General features: G+C 45.2%; 1 protein-coding gene across 3 annotated transcripts in view; it reads right to left on the bottom strand.

Annotated features, from left to right (window-relative positions):
- brd8b (bromodomain containing 8b) overlaps window positions 1-14,665 on the bottom strand; it is an 88,971-nt gene that overhangs the window by 73,115 nt on the left and 1,191 nt on the right. For all 3 annotated transcript variants that reach the window (XM_084331848.1, XM_084331850.1, XM_084331849.1), the window contains exon 2: window positions 9,900-9,996. In XM_084331848.1, coding sequence (XP_084187974.1) covers window positions 9,900-9,996 — 97 coding nt within the window. The remainder of the gene's footprint in view (window positions 1-9,899; window positions 9,997-14,665) is intronic.

The following is a 14,665-nucleotide window of genomic DNA, read 5'->3' as shown; positions in this document are numbered from 1 at the left end:
GCGCACGGCTCTGGCCAGCTCGCCTCTCGTGCACACCAAGGATTACCGGGGATTGGCAGAGGAGGCGGACAGAATTCTACTGGCCTCCCGTCAGTACTGTGTGGCTGCTGTGTCTGATCGGGTGGCTGATCGCAGGGATCAGACACAGAGGGATGATAAGAGGGCTTTGTTATTATCATCGCCGTTTTGGCAACAAAGCGAAGAGCTGTGTTCCACCATGCACCTTTGGTAACCAGGGAAACGCGAGAGCCGGCGCTCGTTAGCGGCTATGAGCGCTGGCGTCAATATCAACGAGCTGTTGTTTATTGAGGACACGTTGTCTGGAAGGCGTCTGTTGGTGAATTCGGGCGCCCAGAGGAGCATCCTGCCTGCGTCGGCCACGGACGCCTTGGGAAACGGACATGGACCACCCCTGGACGCGGCTAATGGGACTTCCATCTGTACGTTTGGTACCAGGTACGTGACTATGTGTTTACATGGACAGCAGTTTAGCTGGGAATTTATTATTGCTTCAGTGTCGGTGCCTATACTGGGCGCGGATTTTTTGTGTGCTCACAGACTGTTAGTGGACGTTGCGAACCGTAGGCTGATTGGCTCTGTGTCCTTTGACACATACCCCTGCACACTGGGGGGGCAGGGGCCGCCTGCCCTGGCCAATATGCTCGCCACGGGCGATATGTACCAGCGCCTCCTCGCTGAGTTTCCTGCTCTGACTGTCCCCACTTTCTCTGCCTCTGTCGCCAAGCATGGGGTGGAACATTACATCCCAACGGTGGGCCCGCCAGTTTATGCACGGGCGCGCCGCCTGGATGCTGCTAAACTGGCAATAGCCAGGGAGGAGTTTGCCACAATGGAACAGCTCGGCATTGTGCGCCGGTCCAACAGTCCTTGGGCCTCCCCACTACACATGGTCCCCAAGGCGGACGGGAAGTGGCGTCTGTGTGGTGATTTCCATCGCCTAAATAACATCACCACTCATGACCGGTACCCAGTGCCACATATCCAGGATTTCATTGCCCACCTGGCGGGCGCCACCATTTTTTCTAAAATAGATTTGGTGCGTGGCTACCACCAGGGGCCGGTCCATCCGCTCGACGTGCCCAAGACTGCCATTATCACCCCGTTTGGACTGTTTGAATTCCTGCGCATGCCATTCGGCCTTAAAGGGGCAGCGCAAACATTCCAGCGGCTGATGGACTCTGTGCTGCAAGGCCTGTCATTTTTGTTTATTTATCTGGATGACATCCTGGTAGCCAGTGCATCGGTGGAGGAGCATCGGGGACATCTCCGTCAACTGTTCGAGCGGCTCAACGAGCATGGGCTGATCGTGAACCCGGCCAAATGTCAGTTTGGCCTGCCGGCCATGGATTTCCTGGGCCACCATGTCTCTTCCCAGGGGGCTGTTCCTCTACCCGCCAAGGTGGAGGCAATTGCTGCTTTCCCCCGCCCCCTCACCATCAAACCTCTCCAGGAGTTCCTGGGGATGGTTAATTTTTACAATAGGTTTATAGCCCATGCGGCTCACCTGATGAGACCTCTGTACGAGGCGTTGAAGGGGAAGAGAGCCAACGATGACGTGGGCTGGTCCCCGGAGCGGGTCCAGGCATTCAAGGGCTCTAAGGCTGCTCTTGCCAACGTCGCCATGCTGGCACACCCATCTCCTGCTGCTCCTATAGCCCTCACCACCGATGCCTCCGATTATGCAGTAGGTGCGGTGTGCGAGCAGTGGGTGGCTGGCGCCTGGCAGCCTCTGGCCTTCTTCAGTAGGAAGCTGCGCGACAATGAGAGGAAGTATAGTACATTCGACAGGGAGCTCCTGGCCCTCTTCCTCGCCATACGTCACTTCAGGTTCTTGCTGGAGAGCCGCGAGTTCAGTTTGTCGACCACAAGCCCCTAACGTTTGCCATGGCCAAGACCACGGAGCCATGGTCGGGGCGGCAGCAGCGCCAACTTTCCGCCATATCGGAGTTCACTACCGACATCCAGCATGTAGCCGATAAAGACAACCAGGTGGCAGACTGCCTCTCCCGGGCGCGCGTCAGCCCTGTGCACCTGGGCATCGACTATGCTGCCATGGCTGCTGACCAGCTCACCGACTCAGCCCTTCAGGCGTTCAGGACGGCTGTGACAGGACTTCGACTTGAGGATGTGGTGTTTCATGACAGAGGCGCCACGCTCCTCTGTGATGTCTCCACTGGCCAGCCCCGCCCCATGGTGCCAACTGACTGGCACCACCGGGTATTTGACACCATTCATGCCCTTTCACACCCTGGGGTAAAGGCGTCGGTCAAGCTGGTAGGGGCCAAGTTCGTCTGGCCGGGCCTTAGGAAGGACGTCAAAGTATGGGCGGCCTCCTGTGTGGCGTGCCAGCGTGCCAAGGTACATCGTCACACTAAGGCCCCCCTGGAGCTGTTTCTCATTCCAGAGAGGCGGTTTGACCATGTCCATGTGGACCTGGTGGGCCCACTTCCCCCGTCTCAGGGTTTCACACACCTCCTCACTATGGTGGACAGGACCACCAGGTGGCCGGAGTTGTTCCCCTGTCATCAACAACGGCTGCGGAGGTGGCTCAGGCGTTTATCTTCGGCTGGGTCACTCGGTTTGGCACGCCATTGGACCTGACTTCGGACAGGGGATCCCAGTTCACTTCTGAGCTGTGGAGCACCGTGGCTGAGAGACTTGAAACTCCATCGTACCACAGCATACAACCCAAAGGCCAACGGCATGTGTGAGCGTTTTCACGGATCCATGAAGGCCGCTCTCCGGGCCACGCTCACAGACGGCAACTGGGTCGACCGTCTTCCGTGGGTCATGTTGGGCCTGCGTACTGCCCCTAAAGAAGACCTGCAGGCCTCTTCAGCCGAATTGGTTTTTGGTCAACCGCTGAGGGTCCCAGGGGAGTTCCTTCCTGGTTCCTCTGCCCCTTGGTCCACTACAGCTCACCGATCTGCCTTCCAGGACGCAGCGAGGGTGTTTGCCCCAGTTCCCACACATCACTGCCTTCCCCAGTCCTACATTCCTAAGGACCTGATGACTGCGAGGTATGTGTTCATCCGTCATGATGCCCACCATTCTCCACTGCAGGCTCCCTATGACGGGCCCTTCCGCGTCCTCGAGCCGGGCCCCAAGTACTTTGTGGTGGACATGGGGGGGAATAAGGAGCAGATCTCAGTCGATCGTCTTAAGCCTGCTCATGTGGTCCCAAACGGGCCGGTGGAGCTGGCTCAGCCCCGGCGCCGGCCACCCAAGTTTTCCCCTGTCCCATGCCCTCCGGCCGTTGTTACCCCTACCTTTCCACCGATGAAGCCTCGGCGGCGGCGGGGGCGGGGACGGCCCCTGCCCCTACCCTTACCCTTTCCCCTTCCACGTTCCCTGTGACTGTTAAATACAGTCGTTATGGCCGCGTGGTCAGACCTCCTAAAAGAGACTGAAGACACTGGGTGCACTGTTTTGGGAGTTTATTGTGTTCAGTTCCGTTTATTTGGTGTTGCACTGAATGTCAATTCTGAATGTTCGGGGGGGGGCCTGTGTGGTGGACACTAGATGGAGGTGTCTCATTTCAGAATGGACACTGATTGAGTGACAGGAGGGAGTTGACTTAAGGGTGTGGCTGTACCTTGGTTCTGTTGGATTTGTTTGGAAGTAAAGTTCAGAGACTCGATACTCCGTCTGCTCGTCTCATTGATTCACTTCCACAGGGTACAGTTAATTAACGATACACTTTTAAAACGTATCGTGGACATCGTGATGTTTCACTTTCCTCACGTCAGTTTGAGATGAGACTTGCTTTACCGGCAGCGCACACACACACTCTCCCAACGTACTTGCACATCATACACACACACACACACACACTAGAGCTGTACCTAGGGATGCCCCGATCGATCGGCCAGCGATCGGTATCGGCCGATATTCAGTATAAATATGAGATTGGTGAATTCTGATAATGCTGTATTTTCGCCGATCATGAAAACCGATCGAAGACATGCGCGGAAAACATGATCCAATTCTCAGCGGAGTTCTCACTCGCTGACTTCTCTCTCATGCGTACCTTTCACCCAAATCTAATCTGAACAACCGTTGCGTTGATTGGTTGGTTAGTGAATGGGGGCGGGGCTGTCATAGAATAATATTGGTGCCGCAGGCAGGAATACTATCCTCGAGTTAACGTAATTTATACAAATGGAAGTATTGATTTCGCCGTAACGATCATTAAAAAATATATACCTTTAACTGGAATGTTAGTTTACACTGTTGGATTATGTAATTGGTTTGTCATGACAAACCAATAAGAAAATCGCGAATTAAGCTGTGGTTATCCTATAGCCCTAAATATGTACATTTCAACAAAGTGGAGCCGCAGGGGACTTCCATAGCATACGCCTTCAAATCCTCTTACCTTGACGATTAACCCTTTCAGTGCCACGGACGACATATCTCGTTTTATTAGGCCCCCCACTGAGTGCCCACGATGACAAATATCGTTTTATTGTTTTATTAGCGATCTGAAATCATATTTCATCAACCGAGTCTCCCGTTGGTATACCAGCCCCTACAGGAGCTCAGAATGGAAAAAAGCGCCCCCTATCATCTATCCCTGTGTAACTGCAGGTCAGTCGCTTAGACTGACCTGGGATCTGTAGATATGTAGAGGCGGAGCCAGCTGGTTCCTTGTGCTGGCAAGAAGTCTGATCAACATGGAAGTCATCGCGGGACGGGAATCAGCCTGGAATATATATTCACAGCAGCCAATACTCAATCAATAAGCGTGATCGATATTTGGAATGGCGATCAGGAATTGGAATGATCTTTTTGGAGAACATCTGATCTGAGGTAAGGAATCTATTTTACCAGTCTTGGGATACTCAGACTTGTATTCGCTGAGATCTCAGCGTTTGCCCTATGTGTGATGTGTCTGTGTGTGCGCGATCGCTGATGAGGAAATAAGAGAATCGATTTTTCAGCTTGCGTCCATAGCGTGCATACGTACACATATACTATCGATAATCTAGCGTTTATTTGAAAACGATTAATAAATAGGCCGAAAAATGACAACGTTTTTGTGTATTCTAGAATATTCCAGTAAATGTCTTTTATCATGGAATCTTTATATTTTCCTTGAAAACGAGGGCTTTTCAAAATGCTATAAAACGAAAATGAACCAATAAAAAAACAATCCGCTTCGACAATGTTGACTGCAAACGAGTCATTGATAAAGTGACGGGCAGATTAGACACATAGCCATAATTTTAAACATAGATTAGGTGTTTTTAAGCTAACATTGAAGTGGATGGTGGTATTCAACGGGTAAATCAAGGTTAAGCAAGGGCTCTGAAAGTGTTAAAAGCCTCCACAATTTAGTAAACAGTATACCCATGGCTGGTGTTGATATTTTACGATGCCATCTTGTGAGAATTCGTTGTAGCCAGCCAGCTAGCCCCTTTCGTGACTGCGATGGGCTACCAGCCAGCTAACGTTAATGCCATTCAGAATGTATTAACATAGCTACACAGTAACACAGTAACGTTAATATAATTACATGCATAAATGTTTACAATGAACGGTGGGGCTAATCGAAAGGACTGGACACGGACAAGTTAAACAGCAATCAATTAATTTAATACAACAACAGGTAGTTCGAGCTGCACTTTCGTGCCTATACGACCACACCACAGCCACAGGGATATGCGGCTTTGACGAGCTCTCTCTCTCTTCTGCCGATTAAATTCAGCAGCTCTTCCTCGAGTGCCTGTAGCTGCCTGCATTTGCACAACGGCGTCCATCCCTGCTGCTAGCTAATGTTAAAACTAACCTAAAGTTAGTTGTTCACCAACAATCTACAGACACCAACTGAACAAACACAGAACAAGACTACACAAGCAGATAGCGAAGCATCATAAATACTTCCGGTCGGGGGGTTTCAAAATAAAACACCGGAAAGACGTTTATTTTGTACATTATCTAACGTTAAAACGACGCTAAACTAACGTTACAACGGAGCATTTTGACTTGTTGCGTGGTGGCGATGTCTCGCAGATAATACAACTACAAGTAGAATTATATAATATATATATATATATATATATTTATTTTGTTTATAAATGTTTTTGCACAAATCTTGCACATCTTCATGGAAGAACTTTCAACAGCATAACATGCAAAGTCAAAGATTTGTCTTTTTCTTATAGACATACAAAACCTACATAGGACTTATACAGACATACCAAAAACAGACATGGAAATTTAAAAAGTACTTAAAAAAATAAAAAATAAAACATTACACGACTAGGTCATTGTCGCAAAATAATTGACCGACACAGAGTTTAGAATACAGAGACTTCTTAGCTTAACATAACAGACCTACGTTTGGGGGAACTATGGGATAACTGGGGTTGCAACAAAAGTGCAACTAAGGGCTAAAAACACAATGAAATAAAATAATAATAATAAATAATATATCCTTCTTAGCAGACTTCTTAGCTTAACATCCCAGGGAACTAATGGGATAACTGGGGATGTTGTTTGCTCCTGACAAGAGTCTCAAAGTCTGGGGTGATGGTAGACAAAGCAACTCTGAGGTCATGCTCAATGTCCAATCTGTTCCTCTGCTCTGTCTTCAGCTGGACCAGAGCTGAGAAGCCACGTTCACAAAGATAGGTAGTGAAAAGAAAAAAAAGTACAAATACAAAAAAAAGTATATTTCTTTTTTTGTACCTTTTTTTTTTTTACACACATCCACGACCCACTCAAAATGGCCCCGCGACCCACTTTTGGGTCGCGACCCACCAGTTGAGAACCACTGTTCTAAATGTAGTGAAGGTCAATTATTTTGCGACAATGACAGAGTATAGAGTGTATGTCTGATTGCACTGATGCAGTAGTGTGTGTCAGTGGGCTTGATTGCTCCAGCTGCGCACAGCGGTCATTATTGCTCGGCAGGTATCGAGTAATAACGGACCTCTGCCGAGCGCTATTGACCAATCACAATCAAGCATTTCGGTGAATGTTAAAACGCCATGTAATAAGCATATATAACCAAGACGTCGTATATACGTTACATGAAGTCCAATTCTACCTGCGATGCAAGTATGTGCTGCATCTCTATCGGGATGCATAATATATATATTTTATAAAATAAAAAATAAAAAGAATATATTAAAAAATAATTATAATAATTATAAAACCAAAAACGATCAGTATCGGCAGTGTATCAGCCGATATGGCTCATAGACGATCGGTGATCGGTATCGGTGGCAAAAAAACGTGATCGGGGCATCCCTAGCTGTACCCGAAGCCTGTTTTTGGGCTTCGAACTTCGTCAGGGTTTTTCTAACGGACGTTCAAACTTTTTTTTTAATATATCCTCAATTTGAATAAAGTGATTCATCTGATAAAATTTGTATTTTTTAAATTATTAAATCAACTTTCTTTAATGAATATAACTCATCAGTTGTTTTAATACTATAATATTAGTGTAGCCTAATCTTTATCTGCAACTGTGAAGAAAAACCCATTGGTTTAAACAGAATGAATAGACACATTATATTTATATATATATAAAACCATTATATAAAAAATAAAAAATTCGAATGTTGATTTAGAATTCGAATGCCAACGTAACGAATGAAGGTCCGAACGTTCGAATGTTTGGGCTCAGCCCTAACACACACACACCCAGAGACGGAGCGGCGTGTTTATTATGTTTGGAGGAAGAGAGAAGTGCGAGAAAAGTGAAGAGAGTTTAGCGAGTTTAAACGTTAGCCCTACGTGTTTATTCAGAAACGGCAATGGAATATGGAGGCTCCAAGGCGGACGTACTGGTTCCAAAAAAATAGTAGCCTCGCATTCTAACCGTTAGCATTGCCGCTAGCATAAATGAGCTATCTAACTTTTTTTTTTTTTTTTTTACACACATCCACGACCCACTCAAAATGGCCCCGCGACCCACTTTTGGGTCGCGACCCACCAGTTGAGAACCACTGTTCTAAATGTAGTGAAGGTCAATTATTTTGCGACAATGACCGAGTATAGAGTGTATGTCTGATTGCACTGATGCAGTGTGTGTCAGTGGGCTTGATTGCTCCAGCTGCGCACAGCGGTCATTATTGCTCGGCAGAGGTCCGTTATCGAGTAATAACGGACCTCTGCCGAGCGCTATTGACCAATCACAATCAAGCATTTCGACGAATGTTAAAACGCCATGTAATAAGCATATATAACCAAGACGTCGTATATACGTTACATGAAGTCAAATTCTACCTGCGATGCAAGTATGTGCTACATCTCTATCGGGATGCATAATATATATATATTTTATAAAATAAAAAATACCAACAACATCAGTTGTTTTGATACTATAATATTAGTGTAGCCTAATCTTTATCTGCAACTGTGAAGAAAAACCCCATTGGTTTAAACAGAATGAATAGACACATATATTTATATATATATATATAAAAACATTATATAAAAAATAAAAAATTCGAATGTTGATTTAGAATTCGAATGCCAACGTAACGAATGAAGGTCCGAACGTTCGAATGTTTGGGCTCAGCCCTAACACACACACACCCAGAGACGGAGCGGCGTGTTTATTATGTTTGGAGGAAGAGAGAAGTGTGAGAGAAGTGAAGAGAGTTTAGCGAGTTTAAACGTTAGGCCTACGTGTTTATTCAGAAACGGCAATGGAATATGGAGGCTCCAAGGCGGACGTACTGGTTCCAAAAAAATAGTAGCCTCGCATTCTAACCGTTAGCATTGCGGCTAGCATAAATGAGCTATCTAGCTTCGAAATCCAATGTCTGTCGTGTTGAAGATGACGTCACAGCGCCCAGCTACACTGACGGGGGGTACTACCGAGTCGAGTAGGTACCATGCAGACAGTGGAAAAGCGGCATAAGAGAATACTTCATAATGTTTCATGCAATTAAAAAGTTAATATATACCTTTACAGTGTTTACCAGTAGGATATTATAACATTGCTGATAATACAAATTATAATTATTTTCTCACAGTAGTAGTGTGACTGTGCATGTGTATTTTTGGCTAAAGTGGATAGAAAACACAGTACTGTGCAAAAGTATTAGGCACCCAGGAGTTTTTATATAAATTGTCTTAGATGTTAATACAAATGTTTCTGTATAGAGTGTGTCAGTAGACTACTCTTTTAGAAACTTTTAATTTCATTATTTTTTTAAAGCATCTTCATGGTTTAATGCAGACATATGTTGCAGGGACTATTATAATCATCATATTGGCGTGACTGTATGCATCAAAGGGTTAAATCAAGCATTTTTAAGTGCTTTAGAGGAAATGTCAAAATATCGTGATATATATTGTGTATCGTGACATAGCCAAAATAAATCGTGATATCATTTAGAAGCCATATCGCCCAGCCCTAGTTCAAAGGACAATGCTCTTCAGGGAGCATACAGGGGCATGTTCAAAGGGCAATGCTCTTCAGGACCATAGATTCAAGATTCAAGGACAATGCTCTTCAGGGACCATATAGGCCCAGGGGCATGTTCAAAGGACAATGTTTAAAAGGCACCGTTATTGCGCTTTTTTTTAACAAGAATTTCTCCTGAACTCTTGGTGACAGCCAGAGGCGTGGTCAGTGAGACTGACAGCTGACCTTCCCTGCTCCAGTCTGCCATCACCACCACCATCATCATCATAAACAACCTGCCCTCTTGTCTAGCAGAAACCCATTCAAACAGGGGACAGAGGCCAGATGAAAACAGAAGGGGACAGACCGGGACATTGTCAACAAAAAACCTCTAATTTTATCAGCTCAATAACTCATAGGAAATACTAAGCAGGGCCCCGTCTTGTCTGCCATAGTTGCCACACAAACAGATTGACTGTCAGGTTGGTTTGCTGAAATCATGTCACTTTACCAGTTCTGGTCTCCACTTCTCATAACTGAAGAGGCCAGACAGAGTTTCTCCCTGACTGACCAGGGCTCCGTCGGCCCCACGTTCACGATTTTGTGTTCTGCAAAATGAAGAAGAAGAAAAGGTTGACAGGTTAGAAGACAGGATACAAATGTGTCCAGTTATTCTCATCAGGCCTGTGTTACTTATTGGTTCATTGGGATCCTTTCACTAACTTGGAGCTAGGGCTAGTCAATCAATCTAAATCATTACCCTTTCATCTCAATGGGATTGTAATAATGATGCTGTTGTGACATTGAAAACAAACAATGGACCTCATTCTCGAAACGCACATACGAAAAAGTTAAGAAATGTATTCTTAACCCCGAGATTTATTTCACGTCATGAATAGATCAATACAGTCCGTATTAATTGATGTTGCGTTTCTTTTTCAAATGTAGCCAAGAGGACCCTAACCCTATCAAAACAGCAGTCAACGTGTATATTTACCAATGGTTTTAAGTGTTATTATTAGTGAAATATGCATCAGAAACCGGATGATTTAGACGTGAGGAAATGACACCGTCATGAAATTGTTGTGTGAGAAAGAGGAGACCCAGGGATGGACGTCGAAATGACATACAACTACACTACCCAGCTCACACCAGCCACTGTCAAAGCTGGAGCCGGCTGGCATTAAAAAAAAAGATTGCAGTGATTTTCGTGATTATATCTCATGGGTCGAACAAACCTGAACATTATTGCCATAAAATAGAACGTATGTTGTTTCTTTACCTTTCTGTGAACATCTACAAAAATAATTGTATCGCAATCTGGTGAAAAATGGCGGAGCTATGGACATTATACAAAAGTAACTGTATTTACAGTAGATTTCATTCACGGTATTTGCTGCCCTCTAACGGGCACCTGGTGGAACTAAATCCAGATTTAACTCTGCTATTGGAAAGAGAAGATTTGGCCCGATCCATAGATGTATGATTTGGCCATAATAAGGTAATTTATAGGCCTGATATTTTATGTTCATATTTCAAATTCCATGTGTCCGGATGGCAAAACCCCCTGTAAATCATCTGCCCATTATTCATTTGATTATATTTTTGTACACTTCATTTCAAGCAGGTGCTGAATGAGCTCAGCCCCCCCCCTCCCCCCTTCTTTGTTGTTCCAGCACGGCGCGGGACCCGACCCCCCCTCCCCCCTTCCCACCCACAACAACACAGAGGAACAGATCACAAACGGACAATACTTCGAACCTGCCAACATCAATGAAATAACCAACGCCAATGGACTGAACATTTTTCACATTAACATTAACAGCTTAAAAAACAAATTGGATGAAATCAAACAAATATTCATAAATGGTAAGGCAAACATACTGTGCTTCTCAGAAACTAAGCTCGACGATTCTGTAAAAGATCCAGAGATAGAGATTGAGAACTACTCAATAATCAGGAATGATAGGAACAAACATGGAGGTGGTGTCTGTATGTACATACACAAGGACACCAAATTCATCAACAGAAATGACCTGAATCATAAATCAATTGAAACTGTATGGGTGGAAATCCTATTCGAAAGGGCGAAATCCCTACTGGTTGGCACAGTCTACAGGCCGCCAGATCATAGTGGCTTTTATGATACAATGGATGGGTGTTTAGCTGGAGTTGAGGATGTAGACAAAATTCTTATTGGAGACTGGAACACGGATATGCAACGAAAAGATGCACCCGTCTTCAAGGCCTTCAGTAGGTTTTGTGATCTGCATGGCCTCAGCCAGCTAATCACCCAACCCACACGTGTATGTGAATCAACTCAGACTACCATTGACCTCATTCTGACCTCCGACAAGTCCAAGATCTCAAATAAAGGGGTTATAGCATGTGGGTTAAGTGATCATTATATGATATTCTGTACCAGAAAAAAACTAAAACAAAAGGCTGGCTGCCACAAAACAGTCACATCTAGAGACCTCAAAACCTACTCTAGCGAGGCCTTCAACCTTGAGCTGGAGAGTCTGGACTGGTCAGATGAACTCAATGGTACACTGGTTGACGAAACATGGCTTGGTTTCAAAACCAAATTCTCAGCAATACTAAACGACATGGCCCCCCTAAGAACCACCAGGGTAAAAAATCGCGCTGAGCCGTGGATGCACTCCGAAATACTGGCCGCTATGAAAACCAGAGACAAAAAATGCTCTGAGTTTCGTAAAAGTCAGTCAAAGCTTACTAAAAGCACGAGCAGTGAACTCCAAGCCCACGTGACTGAACTCAAACTAGAAAGAAACAGACTAAGAAACGACGTAAACTCCATGATCAAAACTGCAAAAAAGAATTTCATCAATGACAAAACTGAGGAAAACAAAAACAAACCACGTGAACTTTGGAAATTACTCAATAATCAACTAGGATGCAGTAAAAAACTTAAAACCAGATTCTCAAACATAAACATAAAAACGGACAACACGCTCATCACAGACAAGCTGGATGTAGCCAATTACTTAAACATTTTCTTCACAAACATAGCCACAACACTGGTAAACAAACTACCCTCCCACTCAGGGCTTTATGGGGTAGAACACATAGTAGCTTACTACAAAAACCTAGGGGTCCGCAAGGACGACTTCAAGCTGGAAATGGTAACAACAGATGAGGTACTCAATAAACTGAGCGCCCTCCAACCTAACAAGGCCACTGGCCATGACAACATCCCCTCCAAATTCCTCAGAGACTCAGCAGCCGCCATCACACCAATCATCACACACATAATAAACCTCTCCATAAAACAGGGACACGTCCCCAAGGACTTCAAAATTGCGAGGGTGACCCCTCTGCACAAAAAGGGCAGCAAATTAGACCCAGGCAACTACCGCCCTGTTTCTATTCTCACCTCCATCTCGAAAGTCATGGAAAAAATAGTCTACGAACAGGTCGAAAAGTACCTAGCGGAAAAAAATCTAATCTACGAATTCCAATCTGGCTTCAGAACATCCCACTCCACTGACACATGCCTTCTCTATTTGAATGACCACATCAAACAAGAGGTGGACGCAGGCAAATACTGCGGCATGGTCATGCTGGACCTACAAAAGGCCTTTGACACGGTCAATCACTCCATTCTGATTGACAAGCTAAAAGCAATTGGTTTTGATAGTCTATCAGTGAGCTGGATGCAATCCTACCTTGAGGGGAGGGAACAGATGGTGGAGGTAAACGGTACCCTATCCCCCCCCCTCACAGTGAGCTGTGGTGTTCCACAAGGAAGCATACTAGGACCGCTACTGTTCCTAATTTATGCAAATGACATGTCATCAGCTTGTGACTGCAACTTGTTCCTGTTTGCGGATGACTCAGCCCTGCTGGTCTCTGACAAGAACAAGTTACAGGTTGAAAAAACCCTCAGCTCGGAACTAGGCAGAATCTGCATATGGCTCGCTGATAACAAACTATCATTACACATGGGCAAAACAGAGTCCATTCTCTTCGGTTCAAATAACAAACTCAGCAAGACCGACGGCTTCTCAGTTACAGTGGGTGACAATATTGTCACAAGGAAAGATGAAATTACCTACCTGGGTTCCATCCTAGAGGCTAATCTCTCCTGTGACAAAATGGCATCCAATGTAATAAAAAAAGTCAACCAACGAACTCGATTCTTGTACCGGATCTCCTCTCTGGTAAACAAGAACACCCTGAAGACTCTGGCAGGAGCACTCATTCAGGGGTACTACGACTATGCTTGCACCTCATGGTACCAAAGCACCTCAAAGGCGCTAAAAACAAAATTACAAACATCTCAAAACAAACTGGTCAGACTACTGCTTGACCTTACTCCTAGAACCCACCTCACCCCTGCCCACTTTGACAACCTAGGATGGCTTAGAGTAGACGACAGAGTACAACAACTTGCAATGGGCCTGGTCTACAAGATACACTACACGACCAAGGTACCCATGTACATGTCAAAATACTTCCCAAAGGTCAGTGAATACCACGATCACAACACCAGAGGGAGCTCCACAAATCATGTTAAACCCAGATTCGGCTCAAATAAGGGACTAAACACGTTTCGCAATTATGCCACATCAATGTGGAACGCCCTACCCAAAGCTGTAAAGGAATGTGGATCACTACCCACTTTCAAAACCTCTCTCAAGGGACACCTACGGGAGACTGCAATTCAACACTGGCCCCTGTAAATATCCTAACCCAACCCCCTCCAATGTACAGTCATTTACCTAGTATGGTTTTGTCAATAGTTCAATGTACAATTGTGTTTGTTTGTACAGTGTCTCCTCCCCCCCCCCCCTCAATGTACAGTGTTACTTGTTTATACAGTGTGCCCCCCGCCCCCCCCCAACCACCTCCAATGTAAATTACCCAGTATGGTTGTCAATATCCCAATGTACCCAACCCCCCCCACCCAACCTCCTCCAATGTACAGTTTCTACGTCAAATGTATATACTCCCTTTTCTTGACTCCTTCTGTATCACAAACAGTACTGTATTTGCAAATCTGGTATGTCATAAATGTATAGATGGAGCAGTACTGACTATCTGTATGTCATGTATGTCATATATGTCTATATGAATTGAAAATGGGGGACCCTGATGGAAACAAGACAAACGTCTTTCTCAGGTCTGCATCCCCTTAACAATTGTATGTATTGAGCCGTACTGTTTTGTACCCATTCTGCAATCTGTTAAATAAAGTTTTCATTCATTCATTCAATGTTAGCATGGTGTTATTCAAAGTCAAAGATGGAAATA

The sequence above is a fragment of the Notolepis coatsorum genome, assembly GCF_963971535.1.
Source record: "Notolepis coatsorum genome assembly, chromosome: 16".
Taxonomy (NCBI): domain Eukaryota; kingdom Metazoa; phylum Chordata; class Actinopteri; order Aulopiformes; family Paralepididae; genus Notolepis; species Notolepis coatsorum.
The sequence above is the reverse complement of the archived record's forward strand: the minus strand, read 5'-3'. Positions and strand labels throughout refer to the sequence as shown.